Genomic DNA, 18529 nt, shown 5'->3' with positions numbered 1-18529 from the left:
TAAGTCTATCCCTAAGAACAATTTCCATTTTATAGCTACGTAATTTTATAAACAAATTAAAGAATGCTCGTTTTCATCATTACAGTATTAAAACAACTGCTAGTTGAATGCACACATCTTCATGCCTAGTCAAACCTTTGCATGCTTCCAATGTTGATTTGCAAATCATTTTCAAAAGTGTGTGCAGGGAAGACTCATGCCACTGAGTATTGAAAATTCTAAAAAAATTCTCCTACTCAACTCTCGGGATGGTTCAAAGATACAAGGAGAGTCAAACAAGATGGTCACATTATGAAAAAGTGCCACAGCAGGGAAGAGTATTACACATATTCCTTAAATATGTTAAAATAAACTTACTCCATATATATGGTATAATAATAATTTAGCTGAAAACAGCCTGTCAAGAAAGTGAAAAACAAGCTTTTGTAGCTGTGTTTAATCTTTAGCTTGTTTGAGATACCAGATACCTGCAAGTCAGGGGGAAATAGAGAAATCTCTTTCACGTTTCCCTTCAAAAGATGAACCCAGTACCATGTAGCTGGAAGACCTAGCTTAACCTCGGTGCCTAGAAACAGCAGAAAAGGATCAGTGCTGCAAAGTTCATCCTTAACCAACTTCCTAAGTGAAGAAACTCCCCAGAAATGATTAATTTGAAGCTGTATTCCCAGTATCTGCTAGAACGAGCTCTCCCTCTTAACCTGTATCTTTCTTAGCCATCCAGGGGTTTCCCCACGAAGAGATTTGAGTACTCCACTGCATCTCATCTCCAAATTGCTCCCCTATTATATCTATACCACTATCCATCCCCTGCAATGTGAGGATACCAGAAAGCTGTCCTGTCAGCCTGCATAACCACACCCACAGCAGCAGCTGGAATTGACAAACTGGCAAACGCAGTATTCCCAACAGGATCCTAACTGCATTAAGATGAGCAGACAATTTTGAACAAAAAAGAGGTCCCTTTGTCTCTTGTATCTGCTCATCAGAAGTTAGGAGCAGAAATGCATAGAAGCAGAAAGAGCTTGTGCTGGTAACAGAATATTCAGTTGTTTGGTTTACTACACAGCAAGGTTTTGGGTTTACATTGAAGTGTTTCCTCTTTTCCCATCAGCAAGGTTTTAAGTGCAACACTGGTTCTTATTTGTTTTTCCGGTGTCCAACCTGTTCATCATTTAAGCCCATTCCTCCTTACCAACTGATGCATTTAATACAGGTCCATTGTATATTAAAATCATTTTTATTTCCACCTAGTGCTGCTTCTTCTAGGTAAGGGCACTTCAATTCCTTTGGCCTTTGAGAGTTGTACTACCAAACTAATTCACTCAGTTTAGGCCCCTTTTATACTCAAAATTTTTCAGATTTCTATTTGGAGAGGACACCTCAACTCCTTTGGCCTTTCTCAATAGTACAGCTATGATCAGTTGGAGAAAATACCAAGGAGAATAACTATATACATTATTCTTGAATTGTCATGGTCAGCAGGGATTATTTAAGGCTATAGCCTTACAGGGCAGAAGGACATGAATTCTAGTGCTTGTTATTGTTTACAGAAAACACTCCAGCTTATGATTCTGTCTGCTTTTTCTGCAGTACTGTTGCCTAGCAATCATTTCCCCCTCCTGTACCTGTTCTCAGTACCGAGCTTCATGTCTATTTCCACACCCACTTCTTCCACTCCTCTCCAATTTATAACGATCATTTTGAATTCTAGTCCTGTCCTTGTACAGCTTAGGGTCATCTGCAGAATTAATAAATGCACTTTATATTTCTTCATTCGAATAGCCAATGATACCAGACCTGCTGGAGACAGAGTACAATAAAAGACTTATCGCCAAGTTCATTTCCCACATCTGTGGGATCAAACCATGATAAACATTGCTGAAATTGCACACTAGAAAATGGGGCAAGTAAATTGTGAAAAATAATTTATTGTACTAATTTTAAACAGTTAGTAACCTTAATTTTTTATTCAGAGATAAATGATTCCAAACATGCCTCATACAGGCAAATATTTTGTGAGCTGCTCTTTTAACAGTGTCAGCTAAAAACACCGTTGCAGATCAACATGAGCTCCAAATGGTACAAACTAAATAAAACAAGCAACTATCTTCTCTTTCCATCTCAAACAGGGCACAGCAACTCTGTTTCCCACAAGAAGCATTCACCAGGTGCATAAAGGCACCAGGTGCTGTACCATATGACAACTAAGGTACACCAGTCACTACCAGTATTCCAGTGTCACCCGTAGTTCTGGTCCCAGACAGTTCTTATAAGTTCAAAGGCATCCAAACAAGCACTTTGTGTTCCCTCTGACATCTACATTTTGTCATTAAAATTCACATCAGTGCTTCCCCAACTGGATCCTCTAACATCTTCTTTTCCTCTTGGGGAGAGATATTTCTGAAAGGAAATAAAGAGATTTTTCTGACAAGCTTTTCAATCAATCTTCCCTCATGGGAATGATTAAAGTAGAATTAATACTGCCCAGCAAAGGAAATGAATTACATGAGCTCTTGAGATCCCTTCCCAACCCCCCTTCCCCATGGTTTTAAATATGAAAAAAATCTTTCTAGATTCTATAGCACACTATCATTCAAAATATCAATTAAAATTCCATTGATGAACAAAATGCTGTACTTCAAAACTTATTCGATCTTGAGAGCTTTCTGCTCCTCATGAACAAGGTTTCATTGTGAATTTGTCAAATGGAATATGCACAAAAATAAGCATGAAATACCTGAAGAGATTGCTCATGGGTACTTTTAATACTTCAGAATTTGCTGGCAAATTCTGAGAAATGGAGAATGTTCCCAATTTTGAAATAAACTTTTTGTCCACAACAATTTGAAGGAAAAGTAAATAAAGTACAATATTAAATGCACCACTGTGCCTTCAATCTGACCATTTAAAATTGAACAAATTCACACTGTCTACAACTAAGGTGATCAGAGAATGTAATCTCATTTCAGTACTACAAGATGCTCTTTTGCTTTTAAAAAGAGCAAATATAAATGTGCTACCTTACTACAAATCTATTTTAATAGTTATTATGCTCCCTTGTATGTAATGGAAGGATATTTCGTACAATTTTACGTAGTAAATTACTCCAAAATATATACTACTCACACTCGTCTATGTCATTAAAGCTTTCCAGAAGTTGTACTTAACTCTTTGCTCCCCCTTTAAGTAAACTAATTAAATCCTACTCTTTCAGGTTAAGAACCAGTACCTCTGGTTTATCAACTCTGCCTTCCTACCTACGCAAGACCATCAGTCTTAGACTGGCTAGGAACCGCCAGAGGAAATCACGCCTTTAGCTGGCCAGTTCCTTTCCCAGGAACACTATCCAGGTTTGAGACATGGATAAATAAAGCAGTACCCTCGTCTCTTCCTAGAGCACAGCTAAATAAGGTGCCTCAAGATAAAGAGTATGCTATTTTCTTTGTCCAGTGACTCTTCATGGTGCTTATGTTCTCCTCAAGCAATACTGAGAACGGATCACAAAGCTTCTGAGTTGCAAAGCAGGTCAAGATCATAGAACCATAGAATCTCTGGGTTGGAAGGGACCTTTAAAGGTCATCTAGTCCAACCCTCCTGCCATAAGCATGGACGTCTTCAAGTAGATCAGGTTGCTCAGAGCCCCATTCAACCTAGCCTTGAATGCTTCCAGGGATGGGGCATCTACCACCTCTCTGGGCAACCTGGGCCAGGGTTTCACCACTCACATTGGGAAAAATTTCTTCTTTAGATCTAGTCTAAATCTGCCCTCTTTTAGTTTAAAACCATTACCCCTTGTCCTATCACAACAGGCCCTGCTAAAATGTCTGTCCCCATCTTTCTTCCAAGCCCTCCTTAAGTACTGAAAGGCTGCAATAAGGTCTCCCCAGAGCCTTCTCTTCTTCAGGCTGAACAACCCCACTCTCTCAGCCTGTCCTCATAGGAAAGCTGTTCCATCCCTCTGATCATTTCTGTGGCCTCCTCTGGACCCACTCCAACAGGTCCATGCCTTTCCTGTGCTGAGGGCTCCAGAGCTGGACACAGAACTGCAGGTGGAGTCTCACAAGAGCGGAGCAGAGGTGCAGAATCACCACCCACAACCTGCTGGCCACGCTGCTTTGGATGCAGCCCAGGATACGGTTGGCCTTCTGGGCTGCGAGCGCACATTGCTGGGTCATGGCCAGCTTTTCATCCACCAGTACACCCAAGTCCTTCTCAGCAGGGCTGCTCTCAATCCCTTCCTCTCCCAGCCTGGATTGATACCAGGGGTTGTCACAGCCCCGGTGTAGGACCCTGTACTTGTCCTTGTTGAACTTCAAGAGGTTCACACAGGCCCATTCCTCAAGCTTGTCCAAATCCCTCTGGATGGCATCCTGTCCCTCAGGCATGACAACTGTACCACTCAGCTTGGTGTCACCTGCAAACTTGCTGATGGTGCACTCAAACCCACTGTCAATGTCATTGATGAAGATATTAAAAAGTACTGGTCCTAGTATGGACCCCTGAGGGACACCGATCTCCATCTGGACATTGAGCCATTGACCACCGCCCTCTGGATGAGACCATCGAACTAATTCCTCAACCACCAAACAGTCCATCCATCAAATCCATCCCTCTCCAATTTACAGAGAAGTATGTTGTGGGGGACTGTGTCAAAGGTCTTACAGAAGACCAGATAGATGACATTGGCAGCTCTTCCTTTGTCCACTGATGTGGTCACTCCATTACAGAAGGCCACTAGGTTGGTCAGGCAGGACTTGCCCTTGGTGAAGCCATGCTGGCTGTCTCGAATCACCTCCCTGTCCTCCATGTGCCTTAGCAGAGCTTCTAGAAGGGTCTGTTCCATGACCTTCCCAGGCACAGAGGTGAGGCTGACAGGTCAGTAGTTCCCAGGGTCCTCCTTGCTACCTTTTTTAAAAATAGGTACAATCTTTCCCTTTCTCCAGTCTCCAGGGACTTTACCTGACAGGGACATCATCTAACATCTCAATTTGTACTATATGCATTTGATGCCTCCATAGAGCAACTCTACCACCAGCTTTGAGAAACCTGCTTTACCATTGCTTCCATATAAAAATTTTATTATTTCTAGTAATGTGAGTGATGGCAAAGTCATCCATTTTTCTGCTGAGGTTCCCAGAATCCTACCTCAGCTACATCAGACAACTAATATAGCAGAGGGCGCTATTAATGAATAGCTTATATTTAGTAATATAAGTAATGTATACTGAAACGTAATCCTTGAAGCATTGCCCAGCTGAAGCTAAAGCTCGAGGGGAAACTTCTACGTCCCCTCACTTCCACAAAGGTGAAGGCAGCAAGGGCTTTTCTGACCTCGAGCACAGGTTACATAAGTTCCCAAAGCTTAGATCAGCTATCTTCTATAAGTGGGAGAATTATGGGGGGGGGGGGGGGGGGGGGGGGAAATAAAAAAATCACTTTTCCTTATACACTGGAGCTCTTCAAGCCAGATTTATATTATAGAAGAGTAAGTCTCCTTTTAACTGGGTCAGTTTTAACTCTGAACTCACTATAATGAAATCTATGTAGAAAAAACATGACTCGGGATTTTGCCACCACGTGTGTTGTCATAACAAAAGTCTAAGAGCAAAGCTTCAATTTTCACGCAAGAATTTACAGGCTAAAAACTAACCTAGCTGTTGCAAAGCAGCAGCATAATGGTCCAAAATATCAGCTTTAGTTTCAGAAAAATAGAGTATAATGGAAAAACCAAGTCACCAGTCTGTTAGAATTTCAATCACTGTACCTTCTTCATCTGAGTTATCTTCTTCTGTGATTACAGGCATCCCAATATGCCGAGTAACAGTTTCCTTTGCCACTTGTATTTCACCTGCAGATAGATAGATTTTTATTTTTTTTAGGAAAAACTGTCAGGTTTTTTTTGCTTCTACATCTCAAGTCCAGCAGTTAGAAGATTGTTCACTTGCTGCTCTCTTGGACTTTCTAGTCAAAAGCTGTGAACAAACACCTACATTTCACAGTACCTTCATATAGTTCACTAAAGAAACCTTCAATAACAAGTAATTAACACTACAAGTTTAAAGCATACTAATCACCAACTCAGTCCAGAGATAATTCAAAATGCCCTTATTCCTCTTCAACACTTCATCTACTGTTTTAAAGTGATGCAAAGGCAACATTGCCCAATGCTGACCTCTGAAGAAGGATGAATTGTCCCAGTAACATTTTTTCAGCAGAAGCTAAGTCAGTCAGAAAATAGAGTTTGGATTCCCTCTCTTCAAAATAAAGTTCATTTAAAACTATTTTGCTGTTCAACTTCATTTAACTTTTAATAAATAATAAGTAAATGAAAAACTTAAATGCCAGAGCAACTTCTATCAGTTTAAAAGTTGGATATCAGAAAGGCCATTTCCTTCAGAAAAGTAATTTGCCATGTTTTCAGAACTAGGAAACAAAGAGATCTAAAGAGACAAAACAACAAAAAAAATATGTATAAGCAGGAATGTGCAAATGCCTAGAAAGTAAAACTGCAGATGACATAAATGCTATGATAGTAAAATAACTAACTAAATCAATAACTGGTCAGTTCATCTATGCCAAAGATGAGCAACACCAGACAGGATCTCTCCAACAAAGACCTGAAATAGATAGCTGATATCCTTTTCCTTCCTCACCTCCTCTTTTGACCTAGCAAAGTACCCTCACACCAGGTCTTACAGAATCAAAGAATAGTTTGGGCTGGAAGGGACCTTTACAGGCCATCTAGTCCAACCCCCCTGCAGTGAGCAGGGACAGCTTCAACTAGAGCAGGTTGCTCAGAGCCCCGTCCAACCTGACCTGGAATGTTTCCAGGGATGGGGCATCTACCACACTTATCTCACGTCAAAATGAGTCAGTCCTCAAGTTGTGAGACTTGATCTCTTTCAGGATATATTAACATAAATGATGACAGCATACAACAAGAATCCATATAAATGGCTAATCCTTTAAGTTCTTGGTCTCGGCATCGTATTTTCAATAAACTTCACAAATAAAAGAGATTAACTTGGCAGCTTTGGATCAGATAAGCCATTTTTTTTGAAAAAAAATCTGGTCTGAGGCAGAAAGGAGTTCCCAGTCCAATTTTCTTACTTTTAAAAACATTCACCATATCCTCACTTACTCAGTCACATTCTGTTTGTACTTATTCTCTCCACAGGCATTTTTGGTCTGTAGGCAGCCTTTCTTGTTGCCCACAAAATTCTATCCTCTCCACAGTATTCAAGGGGAGATTACAGGCATTTACAGTTAACATTCCATAATATTTCTCATTAAAAGTTTGAAGTCTTTTTCTGACTACGTTAAGCAAGGGCTTTCACTGAGCATGTACAGGGACATACCAGTGCTTCTTATATTAGCACAGATAAACCAGAAGGATATCAAAGTACAAGCAGTTAAAAGTATTTCCTTCCAGGGTGCATTTCAAAGTAAGAAAAAAGGTCCCAAAGACTGGACATAAGTAGTCTGTACCTGTTTTAAAAAGGTTTGCTCCTTAAAATTGTTTTTATTCCTAACTAAAATTATAATGCTCAGGAGAAATAAAATAGAATTACAGAACAGAATCACACAAAAAAAAGTCGCAGGTGTATAAAAAACCCTCCTGTGAAGAAGGGAAAAGTTAAGTCTAGCTATAAACTAAACAAATCTAGAACTGTTATAATGTAATAATTGCAATGCTGAGATTAAGGAAACAATTTGAAAAGAGTTTTGAAACTACATCAATTGTTGACAAAAGATTTGTATTCATATGGATGTACTAATAATTTCAGTAACAAAAGAACAAAATACATAGCAAGTATCAGATGGAAGGAGAATGACTGACGTGATAGAGCAGGTACTAGTCTTACAAAGCAATCATCATCATTAAGACATCAATATAATTTTCCCTTCAGAAGTATTAGAGGATATTCCTTCAAGAGCTCAGGAACAGATGAAAGGCAAGGTTTACTTTGGATTTCATGAAGATAGTATGAACTACCAGAATTATCAGATAGGTTATTTTTCATCAAAAAGATAGTTTCAAAAGTAGAAGCTATCTGTCAGAAGAAGAAACAGTTAGACACAGATCTTGATCTCCAGTATGTTCATTATATTGCAATAGGAAAAATTAAGACGCTGTGTCCTGGTTTCAGCTGGGATAGAGTTAATTTTCTTCCTGGTAGCTGGTACAGTGCTGTGTTTTGGATTTGGCATGAAAATAATGTTGGTAACATGCTGATGTTTTACGTTGTTGCTAAGCAGTCAAGAACTGTCCAGCTTCTCATGCTGGCTTGCCAGCAAGCAGGCTGGGGCGGGGTCATGGGAAGCTGGGATGGGACACAGCCGGGAATATCCTTCTGAGGACGAAGGAATATACCAGGCCATAAAACGTCATGCCCAGTATATAAACTGGGGGAGTTGACCAGGGAGGGCACTGCTTGGGAACTGGCTGGGCAGCGGGTGGTAAGCTATTGCATTGTGCATCACTTGTTTTGTATATCCTTTTATCACTTTTTTCCCCTTCCTTTTCTGTCCTGTTAACCTGTCCTTATCTCAACCCATGAATTTTACTTTTTCTTCCCAATTCTCTCCTCCATTCCGCTGGGGAGCAGAGAGTGAGCAAACGCTGTGTGGTGTTTACCTGTCTGCCGGGTTAAACCACAACAGTCCTTTCTGGCACCCAATGTGGGGCACAACGGGTTGAGGTAACAACAGATCTGACCAGAGCACATTAGAACAAATTCGTTATAAGCATTTGTTGTATTAGTTTGATAGTCGCTGGTCACAATGGTGACTTCTTTGCTCTCAAAGTTATTGTGCTTGTTCTCAGGGTTGTGTTATGGAACACCTTACTTGCTGTTTATGTCCCCCATTGTGCTGTTTATCATCTCTGGGAACTGCATCAAGGTTATAATTTTGCTGTACTTTGTAACAGTGGCTTATTATATGATAAAATGGATGGTCATTACATTAATCTGGTATCTGTACTCAGCATTGCCATCACCTGCGTACTTTGTAACCCATCTCTTGGAAACCATCAATAAATTACATTGCTTATCTTTTCTCCTCACAGAGCAAAATTTATGGGGGAGACACCTTCCCCTTCTCCTCCATGCTAGTTACAATAGCTTTTGAGAATTCTGAATATCCTTGGGATGTTCAAACTAGCATGTTCCTGTCACTCCTACTCCTGAATGTATTTCTGGTCTTGTTTAAAGTTAAACAGCTATTTAAGAATATCACCCAGAGATCTACCCCAAGACTGGATAGTTACGAGTGGCAAGATGTGTGGGATAGTATGGGCAGGTACCTAGCACACACTGCCACACAGGACATGCTTTTCCAGGGTCATGACTTTCCAGAGAAAAATTATCAGGACTATGTAAGAGAATTCAGATTGACTATAAACTGCATGCATTCAAGTTGCCTTTCTGCCTGACCAGACTGTGGAAAACAGACAGAAAGGTTCAATTACGACAGGGGTATCGCAAAACATTTCTTTAATTTTCTACATCTACTGATCAACAGTAAAATTTAACTCAGCTGACACAGCTGGCAAAGCAATAGATAAACTTTTGCAGTCTCTCCAGGTTCACAAATGCAATGGAGAAATACCTTTGAATTCCAAAGAACCTCTTCTTGCTGGCTGTGGTCTCCTATTGTTTTTTTTACTTCGGCTCGGAGACTTCCCATAATTCAATCCTGATTCAGAAGATTCTAATTTTACTTGACGATGTCTTCTGGATTTGGAAGCCTAGAACCCAAACATACATATGAATGATACAAAAAAGCTAAACTTTTATGGCCAGATATTACCATATGTCAACCAGTACTCTACAAGTCAGCAAGGACCAAAGCATCGACTTCCATGTCCAGGTGGAGAAAGGATGGAAGGGGAGGGAAGGAGAACTCCCACTAGTTACTGTTCTTCAGTTTTAACAGCACAACTGCCTCCTATAATTTAATGTGTCTATCACTTCAAATTCAGGTAATGAAACATTCATTTATTTTCAAACCATTCTCTGTTAATATCAACTTACACCATGTTGCACACTGCTGTGTGCAAGCAAAAGGAACACTTCCAAAAACTGCTGCACCATAAAGCCCCCTTACTGTCATATGTTCCTTAGATGCCTAGAAAAACAGTATCACTGCATATTCATGTCTCAACTACTGTACATTCCCGAGGTCTGTTTCATTTAATAATGCATTTTTCAACAAGAGATTTTAATAAATGAAGTTGTGATGTTTCTCATGGGCCTGCTATAAAAAAGACAAATCAACAATATTTTTAAAGCAGCAGTTATTGAAGCAATGTTTCCAAGAACTTCCAACTGACTTTAAACCCCCAAGTTCCATTTTCACAAGCATCTTCAGAGATGCTAACAGCTAAGCTTCAAAGAGTTTGAGCACTTAAACTCAAAAAGTATTTTTACTCCGTCTACTTAAAATTCCATCTACTTAAACGGAGCATAGACATTAAAAGATACCTTGTAAATTAAAATCCCCCAAGCATGAAGCATATCTGCACTGTTTCAATGAATCTAACATGAACAGTAAGAGCTTCAGGTTTCCCCAATGTGTTAGAAAAACTAGAACATTCAAAGGTTGAATTACAGAGTACATTTTAACTCATTCCTTTCTGACGCAGCATTTACATTAAACTGTACTTTAAAGGTACTTAAAGCTGTTCTTTAAAAATAAATACATCCCTATCATCAAATTTTATGCCTACCTCAACAACTGCAGAGTAGGACCTGTATTTGATTCTAGCCAATGCATTTGCTCTTTCAGAACCCTAAAAAAAAAAAAAAGAGAGAGATGGATCAGAAAAAATTTTAAAATTCTATTATAGCAGTATTGAAACAAAACATCACATGAGACAGTCACTTGAGCAATATTTCACTACAGCTGTAATTCTGTAATTAGAATTAGTTCTATATAATTAGAATGCCACCAAACTTAAAGAAAAAAATGTTCACATTTCATTAGAAAAGGAGACCGTAATTTTGGTTGCCTTCACCGTACAAAGCCCAGGAGGAGAAAATCAAATCTGAAACTTCACATCTTACTCAAACTCAAAGTTGAAATAATACATGAGATAATATTGTAGCATAAAAAAATGGATATTGCATTTAGTTGCAACTCCAGGAGGAACCATAAAGGAGTCTGGCCAAGAAAATACAGCTCTTTCCCCTCCTTACTTGAAAGGGACTTTTTTTTATGAGCATCCGAGAGCTATCACAGCAGTGAACGCTCACAGCTTAACAGAAAACAATGCAATTTAAAACAAAACAAACAAAAACGAACCAGCCCCACTAGCTATTCCTGGAACTTACTTTCACACTATCAAGCCTTGACATACACCGCTTAGCCTGTGATCTGAAGTCAAAAAACTAACAGCTTCGGCCTGAGCAATGTAGCAAAATAGTTCATTTTTATTACCTCTGATTCCAGCAAAGTCCCTTCTTCATTTTTGTCTGATATTTCATCAGTTTCTTTAGCATTTAGGAATAATTTCTGGGAAAAAAAAATTTAAATGCCTGTCATACACAAGGCAGCTAAAATCCAAGAATTGTGAAAAACAAAACAAATATTTTCACATATGCTCATTTTCTTCATCAATCTTACACTACGGCCTTTCCTTGATCCAAGAATAAGCATTACACAGGTGTTTCATATGGTCATTCTAATACTGCTCATTAGTCACATCTTCCAGGGCTTACCTCTCAGCAATCATTTATGTTATCACAGAGGCAGTACCACACACGAGACCATGTCCCTCCCCCGTACCATAACTCTGCCTAGGGTTTTACTCATTCCGTATCTTCAGTGTTACAGTTCCTTCTACTTAAGTCTGAGATTTACAGAGTAAATATACCAAGAGTAATTATACCAAGAAAGACAGTCCTTACATTTTCACACGCTCTGTTAAGTTGCCACAGCACAATGGTTGATATTACCTACCATTCTATTCTGCTGCCATTCCTGATGTTCCAAAGTTATATCTTTAAGAGTAACTACAAATTCATCTTTTATCAAGCTCAGTGCCTTGTCTGGCTGGGATTTGTCAGCTGAAATGACACACTTCATTTTCTGGTAGTGATCATGAATATTCATCAGTTCCTAAAATAAAAAAGATACTTTTCAAGGAAGAAAAAAAAAAAAGATTACAGCAGTAAAGCAGTATTAGTGCTCAATGAACAAAATCAGGGTTATACAAAGCATTCTAAGGAGACCATGGAACTAGCAGGAGAGTTAGAAACAGATTCTGTTTAGATCAGTTCACTTTTAGGGAGCCTAGCAATACTGCTACCTAGCACTGTCCCACCAGTCCACCAAATAAGCAAAAGAAGAAAGAGTATCTTGCATATTTAAACTAAGAAGGAAGTCTTGCTGATACTCAGAATCAGTGCTCACAGAGGCCTCATTCTGATATGGTGGTCTATCTGCATCTCTTTGGAGAATACATTTTACTACTTCCTCCTTTTGAGGAAGCAGGTCTTCTCACTCTGCCATCTCACAGATTACCGCTTTTCGTACCACTGTAGTCAACCTTACTGATGATACATATTTGCTAGAAGCAGCAACTGGAAAAACCCACAAACAGAGATCTATTACTGAGGTGTGGTGACCAATATAAGAACCTATACCCAGCTTGAATTACTCTGGTTTTTTAATAAAATGTATTACATATTAAACAAAACCAAGTCTCAAAAGGAGAAATAAAGGTTAAAGAAGGCTACAAACTTGCAGATAAGTAAATTCATATTACCACAAGTATCAAGCCTCCAGCTGCAACCTGCAGACATATCAAAACAAACATGCTTCCCCTCACCCACCATTTTCCATTTTTCTCTGCCTAAGTAGCAATTAACTACTTATACCCTTCCCCTTTTACATCTTACTGAGGCAAAATGACAAAACATTAGAGCATATTTCAGTATTGAAAAAGGTACAATTCTTCCAAAATAAATGCTGTGTTTCTGAGTGTTCAGTAAAATTGCTGGCACAACTACTACCCTAGTCTGCATTCCATAAGAAGACTTCTAAGGGACAAGATTGTGCTAATTAGATAAGTCATAGCTCTTGGACAACAGAAGAAGAAAAACAAAACAAACAAACCCAGTGATTAATCTGTAGTTTAAAAGTTACCGTACCTCCAACACATCATTAGTGATAAGGCTGTTTACTCTGTTACTTGGGTCCTTAAATTCTTCTTTAAATTCATTTTCCTGAATCTTCTTCTTAGTTCGATAGTTTAGCTAAAGCAAGAGACAATCCTTTGTAACCTAAAAGCAAACTTAAAACAGCACCTCCTCTTGAAAATTGTCACTGTATATCCAACCACCAAGGGATGCTGAAAGGCACAAAACCATCTCATCAACAGTAGCAAGCAACTCTACTGTCAAGTGCTCAGAGTCAGCACTTTCCAAAAATTATTCCCTAGTTAAGAATTTAATCCAGCGCCCAGATTCAAGAGTTTGACATTTCCACAAATTATAAGACATCTCAAACCTAGTAAGAACATTAGATACTGAAAAAAACATTTTTAGGTGAGAAGCATGCTACATTCAAACGTCCTCTAAGCTTTACATCACATACCTAGCTAAAAAAGCAAGACATGCTACATTTCAACACAGTCTCAAAGCTAAAGTAAATACACAAGCGCTGTTGAACTGTCAGGCATTGAAAGCTGAAGATGTTTTATTAAAATTGGTAAGTCACTAATGTAATAACTCACTAGCTTTGGCATTGCTGTGAAATGGAATGCTCTGGCAAGTCGCAGTGTTCTAAAGACGTATGCTGCGTCATAATGCTGGGAGTCTATCAGGTCCTGTTGAAATCTCTGGATTTCAGGCCAATCCTTGAGTGCGATTCTGATCTGCAACAAAACAGTTGTATATTGTCATATTGACCTGTATATTTCAACAAATAAGAATGAATTCAGCTGACTGCTGTTATCATGTCATACTATGCGCAGTACTTGGATGTCTAGGATGTTACGTCACATGATCACAGAACTAGAGAAAGGATCCTACTATAACATTTGTTACTACTATCAAAATTTTATGCAATAATCTTAATATACTGTTGTGTTAAATATTCTCACTGCAGTTGGTTTCTTTGACAGTGACATGGAACACAAGCCCTCTTTAACATTTGAAGATGTTAACTCTTCACATTCTGAGATGCCTGAAACAATACACACCTAGGAGACTCCCATTCACTAGGTGATTAGGAAACAATACTCGTTCCATGATTTGCTGACAGTGAAATGTTCATAAAAGCATCCCTATCTTCTAGCTTACCTTCCTCTCCCATGTACTCTGCCCACTTAATTTTCTCTCTAAATTAGCTGCTTTGATAATTCCTGGACCCTCTAACAGTTCCTATATAGCAGTGGTTTTAAAATGCCCTGAATTAATCTCCATGAAACTTCTCTGAAGTTAAGATACAAGATAATGGCATCATTGTAGAATACTTAAACTTCGGTTCCTTATTTATATAATTTGGAAACCGTGATGTATGTTGTGTGCATATGCACAATCGAGTCCAAGTAAACCACTTCTCTTTGCACTGAGTTTCCAACTCCTTTATATACTGGTCTGCGTCCTAAAAGCAGCAAGAAGACATGCTATTCAGGCATTCACCCCTTCAACCTATTCGCAAATTCCACTTCCGATTAACAGGAACTTTCTTCATTCTGTTGAAATTCTTACGGAATAACTGAGGCCATAATGGAATTCTCCCCACAGCTGATGAACATATGCTCTGTTCCCATTTAAAACTAATCATCTTCATTTTTGAACAGAGAAGAGCCTCCTATCTGGCAAAAAAGATTTCCAAGCTACAGTTTAGGAGGCATAAGCAATATTTTAGTCACCAACACATAATTTCTCAAACCCAAAGGTACCATTTGGTTCTAAATGTTATTATTTTAAGAAAGCAAGAGGAAATGCCCTACCCATTTATGACAACAAAGTAGACAGAGCTATACCATGTATCTTATGTCTAGTATCTCCTGAGAATAAAACCTCAAGAACTATTACCTTTTGTTTTGGCTGGCAAAGCTGTGTACTATAGAGCCCATACAAAAGGTACAGAGCACCAACTCGAATCTGGAAAGCGTACGGGGGCAAGAAATACTGCTGTGCCAGTTCTAAAGTCTTCTTTGTGAGCTTATTCCTCTCCAAAGCTCTTATTCTACCACTAAAATACAAAAAAAAGGAAGCATGTTAGAGCAAGTAATTATGAAAGCGCAAGCCTTAGAAAATCCATAATGCAGAAAGAAGCTTTAGGTACTTTAAAACATATTGCCATAGGGCTCAAGTTCTGGGAAGTCTTCCAAGATGGCCGGACCTTAAGGTCTCACACAACACTGCATGTAATTCCTGGTATTAAATTAGATGTAAAGTGAAAAATTAAATACTCTACAATCGTATTTTTTAATCTCGTATCATGAGCACTGCATCAACCTCCCTGAAGCATCCGCGCTCAAATCACACGCATTGCTAATGTACAAAATAAACTGAACTAGTAACTGTTTTTCAGCAGGACACCGGAACCGATGCTTCATTGCCTTTTACCTACACACCAGCCAGGCAAACCCTTCCCAAAGGCCACGCCTGACGGGAAACATGGCGCACCAACACCCTCCTTGAAGCCTCTCGCACTACCGACGGGCAAGCTCAGCAGCGGGGGGCTGTGGACTTTGGGAGGGGGAAGACAGACTCCCCGAGGCGAGGCTCAGCCGCCGACCACCACGCAGAGGGACGCGGAAAAGCGGCCGGACCCGATGTCTTTCGAGCCGGTGCCTCTACGGGCGGCTCGCAGCGGACAGGCCGCTGAGGCGGCGGCCCGGAGGCGGGTGGGCCGACCGGGGCTCCTCACTCACTAGAAGATGGTGTGGAAGCGCCGCTCCCGCCACAGCTCGGCGAAGCGCTCGAAGCGGACGGTGTCGGCCTCCTGGAAGGCGCCAAGCAGCTCCTCGCAGTCCGCCTGCAGCCCCGGCACCGCACTCATCCCGCCACCCCTCCGCTCCGCGCCCCGCGCGCATGCGCAGCCGCGCCACAAGCGCCGCCGGGGCGCCTGCGCAGCTTCCCCGCGCATGCGCACTCCCCGTTGCCGGGAGGCGCAGCTCGGGCTGCGGGGGCGAGGGGGGCCGGCCCTGACTTCCCGGCTAGAGAACGGTCTTGTCGCCCCCGGGGGGGGAGCGGGGTGGCGAGGCCCCGGGGGTGGCAGGAGCTCGCTCCGTCTGTCCGGGGGCAGCTGTCCCTCCCGCCCCACGCCGCGGAGGGCGAGCTTGGTCCGCAGGCACAGAGCCCAGCGCACCCCTCGGCCGGCCCCGGGGCGCAGTCGGGGGCAGCGGCCCGGGAGGAGGATGAGGGGGTTTGGGCGCAAAGGAGCGGCCGGCGGCTTCGGCCAGGCAGCCGCCGCCGAGCGACAGCCCCAGGGAGCCCGGGCACGCCGGTGGGGCGTGGGGCTGCGGCGTTCCCCGCCCCTGTCCCCACAGAAGCCCCCCCGCAGCCCGGCAGAACCCGGGGACGGCGGGGTCTTCTGAGGGAAAGGGGGGCTCGGCAGTGCCGCGGCTGCGCCCGCGCTTCGCGGCCATGTGGACGTGACGCGCCGCCACGCTCCCGGCCAGATGTGCCCCGCGAAGGGCTCTGACGGCCGCCCTGCGGTGCCCGCAGCTCCGGCGCGGTGCGCCCCGCTGCCGGGGAGCCACTTCAGCGGCTGCCGCCCTCCTCCCGCCAGCGCTGCTGTCAGGCGGCGGGGAATTGGGCCGGCCCGCGGGGCCCGGCGGTGGCGGGAGGCCCCGTTCCCGCCTGAGCGAGTGCGGCGGGCAGGGGGTCACCCGGCGGCCGCCCGCGCCCCGCATGCACGGCCACACGTAGGCGGCCGGGGCGAGCCAGGCGGGAGGGGGCCGCGGCTGCCGAGCCGCACGTAGGGTGGGTGGGCGCGGCCTCGCCGGCGGCGCGGAGCCGGGCGGCGGGGGCTCTCCTGCCCCGCGCTCCCCGCGCACGTAGGGGCGAGCAGCTACCGAGGCGGCTGGGGAGAGGAGCGCTGGCGTCGGAGAGCCCCCGCGCCCCGAGTGAGTACGGACCCGCGGTACTGGCGGAGCCGGGCGAGCAGCGAGCGGTCGGCAAGGTGGTTATTTTGGGGTGGGGGGGGAGAGTCGTTTTCGGTGCTGTCCTCCCCGGGGAAGCCTCGCAGCCCTCCAGCAGTTCCCAGGAGGGTTTGGGACCGGGGCTCTGGTTTGAGGGCGGCGTAATCGGCGCCCGCGGGCGGACTCGCCTCCGCGGCCGGGGCTTGGCCGGAGACGGGCTGCGGTCTTGTGGGAGCGGGGCTGGGCGGCAGCGGCGGCAGCACCTGCGCTGGAGAGCGGGTCCCCAGACCTGGCACGAGGGCGCCCGAATGCTTCTGCATCCGTGGGAGATTGCCCCTGCGCTGGGGGAACCTTAATGCGTGAAAAACGTAGAGAAAATAGCGAATACGCCTGGGATGGTGCGTTGCGTGATGCCTTTAGGAGGGTATGTAAACGGCAGGAGTTTCGCGCTGTGACCAGGTCAAAGATTCACATTTCGCTTTCTCAAATAACGATGCACTGCAAAATGAATTTTAAATATTCTGCTGGCTCTGGTACCGTGATGTTCTGCAATTCACCACTAGCATCAACGAACTGATCCACAGGTCGCTCCATAAAAGCTAGGCACTTCAAGCTATCAGCTACTACAATAACAAGTAGCTTCCACAATGCTTCAAAAAGCATCTTTTCTTATTTATTATATTTCCTAAAAATTGCTGGAATTCAACCTTTAGTCGCCTCTACAGACGAGTAGGAAATGAATGGCCATCAGAGAACCAGCTGTTGTCTCTGAAGCACCACCGATTGCCACTGCCATTGATTGTAGTAGCAGAAGCATCAGCAGAGCTTTACATAGGAACTGGGCAGGTTTTAGCAGCTGCAGGGGGAGGGCTGCATCTGCTGGCTCTTTGTTTGGCTTTCTTCGTTTTGTTTTGTTGTTTGTTTGGGTTTTTTTCCCTGAAAAGACAAGACATTTTCATCTATCATTTCAGTTCATGTTTAGAGACATAGAGCAGTGACCCCCTTCCTCCAGTACGTGCACCTGTCTTCAATGAATCGTACTGCTTTGGAAACAGGATGCCAATGCTGTTGGGAAAAAGAGTTATAATGTACTCTGCCCCAACAGAGTTAAGGATTCAAAGCACAACCAAGTTAATAATTGACGCATGATGGAGCGAGTTCGTTATTATTGAGAGGCCAAGCCCTACTTAGTTACAGGAGTTATCCCTTCATTTAAAAGGAGCGGAGGAGCTTGGCTCTGGAGCGATGCAGAATCGGTAAAGCTTCAGTGTGTTTTGTGAATTTTGTATTTTAAGTGTGCCGTGAGTGTTGTGATTTCTCAGAGTTGCTGTTTCAAAAAATGCGAGATGGACATTTTTTTCCCTAAGGCAAATGGGGACACGTCATGAGTTTTGTTCTGTAAGCTGCTGTAAGATGTAGTGA

General features: G+C 42.9%; 1 protein-coding gene across 1 annotated transcript; it reads right to left on the bottom strand.

The window, feature by feature from the left end:
* Nucleotides 1-2365: 2365 nt before the first annotated feature.
* SNAPC1 (small nuclear RNA activating complex polypeptide 1) lies at nt 2366-16023 on the bottom strand (the record flags this gene model as incomplete). Its single annotated transcript, XM_082000862.1, has 10 exons — nt 2366-2400; nt 5765-5848; nt 9613-9751; nt 10733-10795; nt 11443-11517; nt 11965-12123; nt 13158-13262; nt 13742-13882; nt 15051-15210; nt 15896-16023. 10 exons carry the CDS (start codon nt 16021-16023, stop codon nt 2366-2368), a joined length of 1089 nt encoding a protein of 362 aa, XP_081856988.1.
* Between the last annotated feature and the right edge of the window lie 2506 nt (nt 16024-18529).

The sequence above is a fragment of the Phaethon aethereus genome, assembly GCF_964289735.1.
Source record: "Phaethon aethereus genome assembly, chromosome: 5".
Lineage (NCBI taxonomy): Eukaryota > Metazoa > Chordata > Aves > Phaethontiformes > Phaethontidae > Phaethon > Phaethon aethereus.
This window is presented reverse-complemented; position numbering and strand designations above follow the sequence as displayed.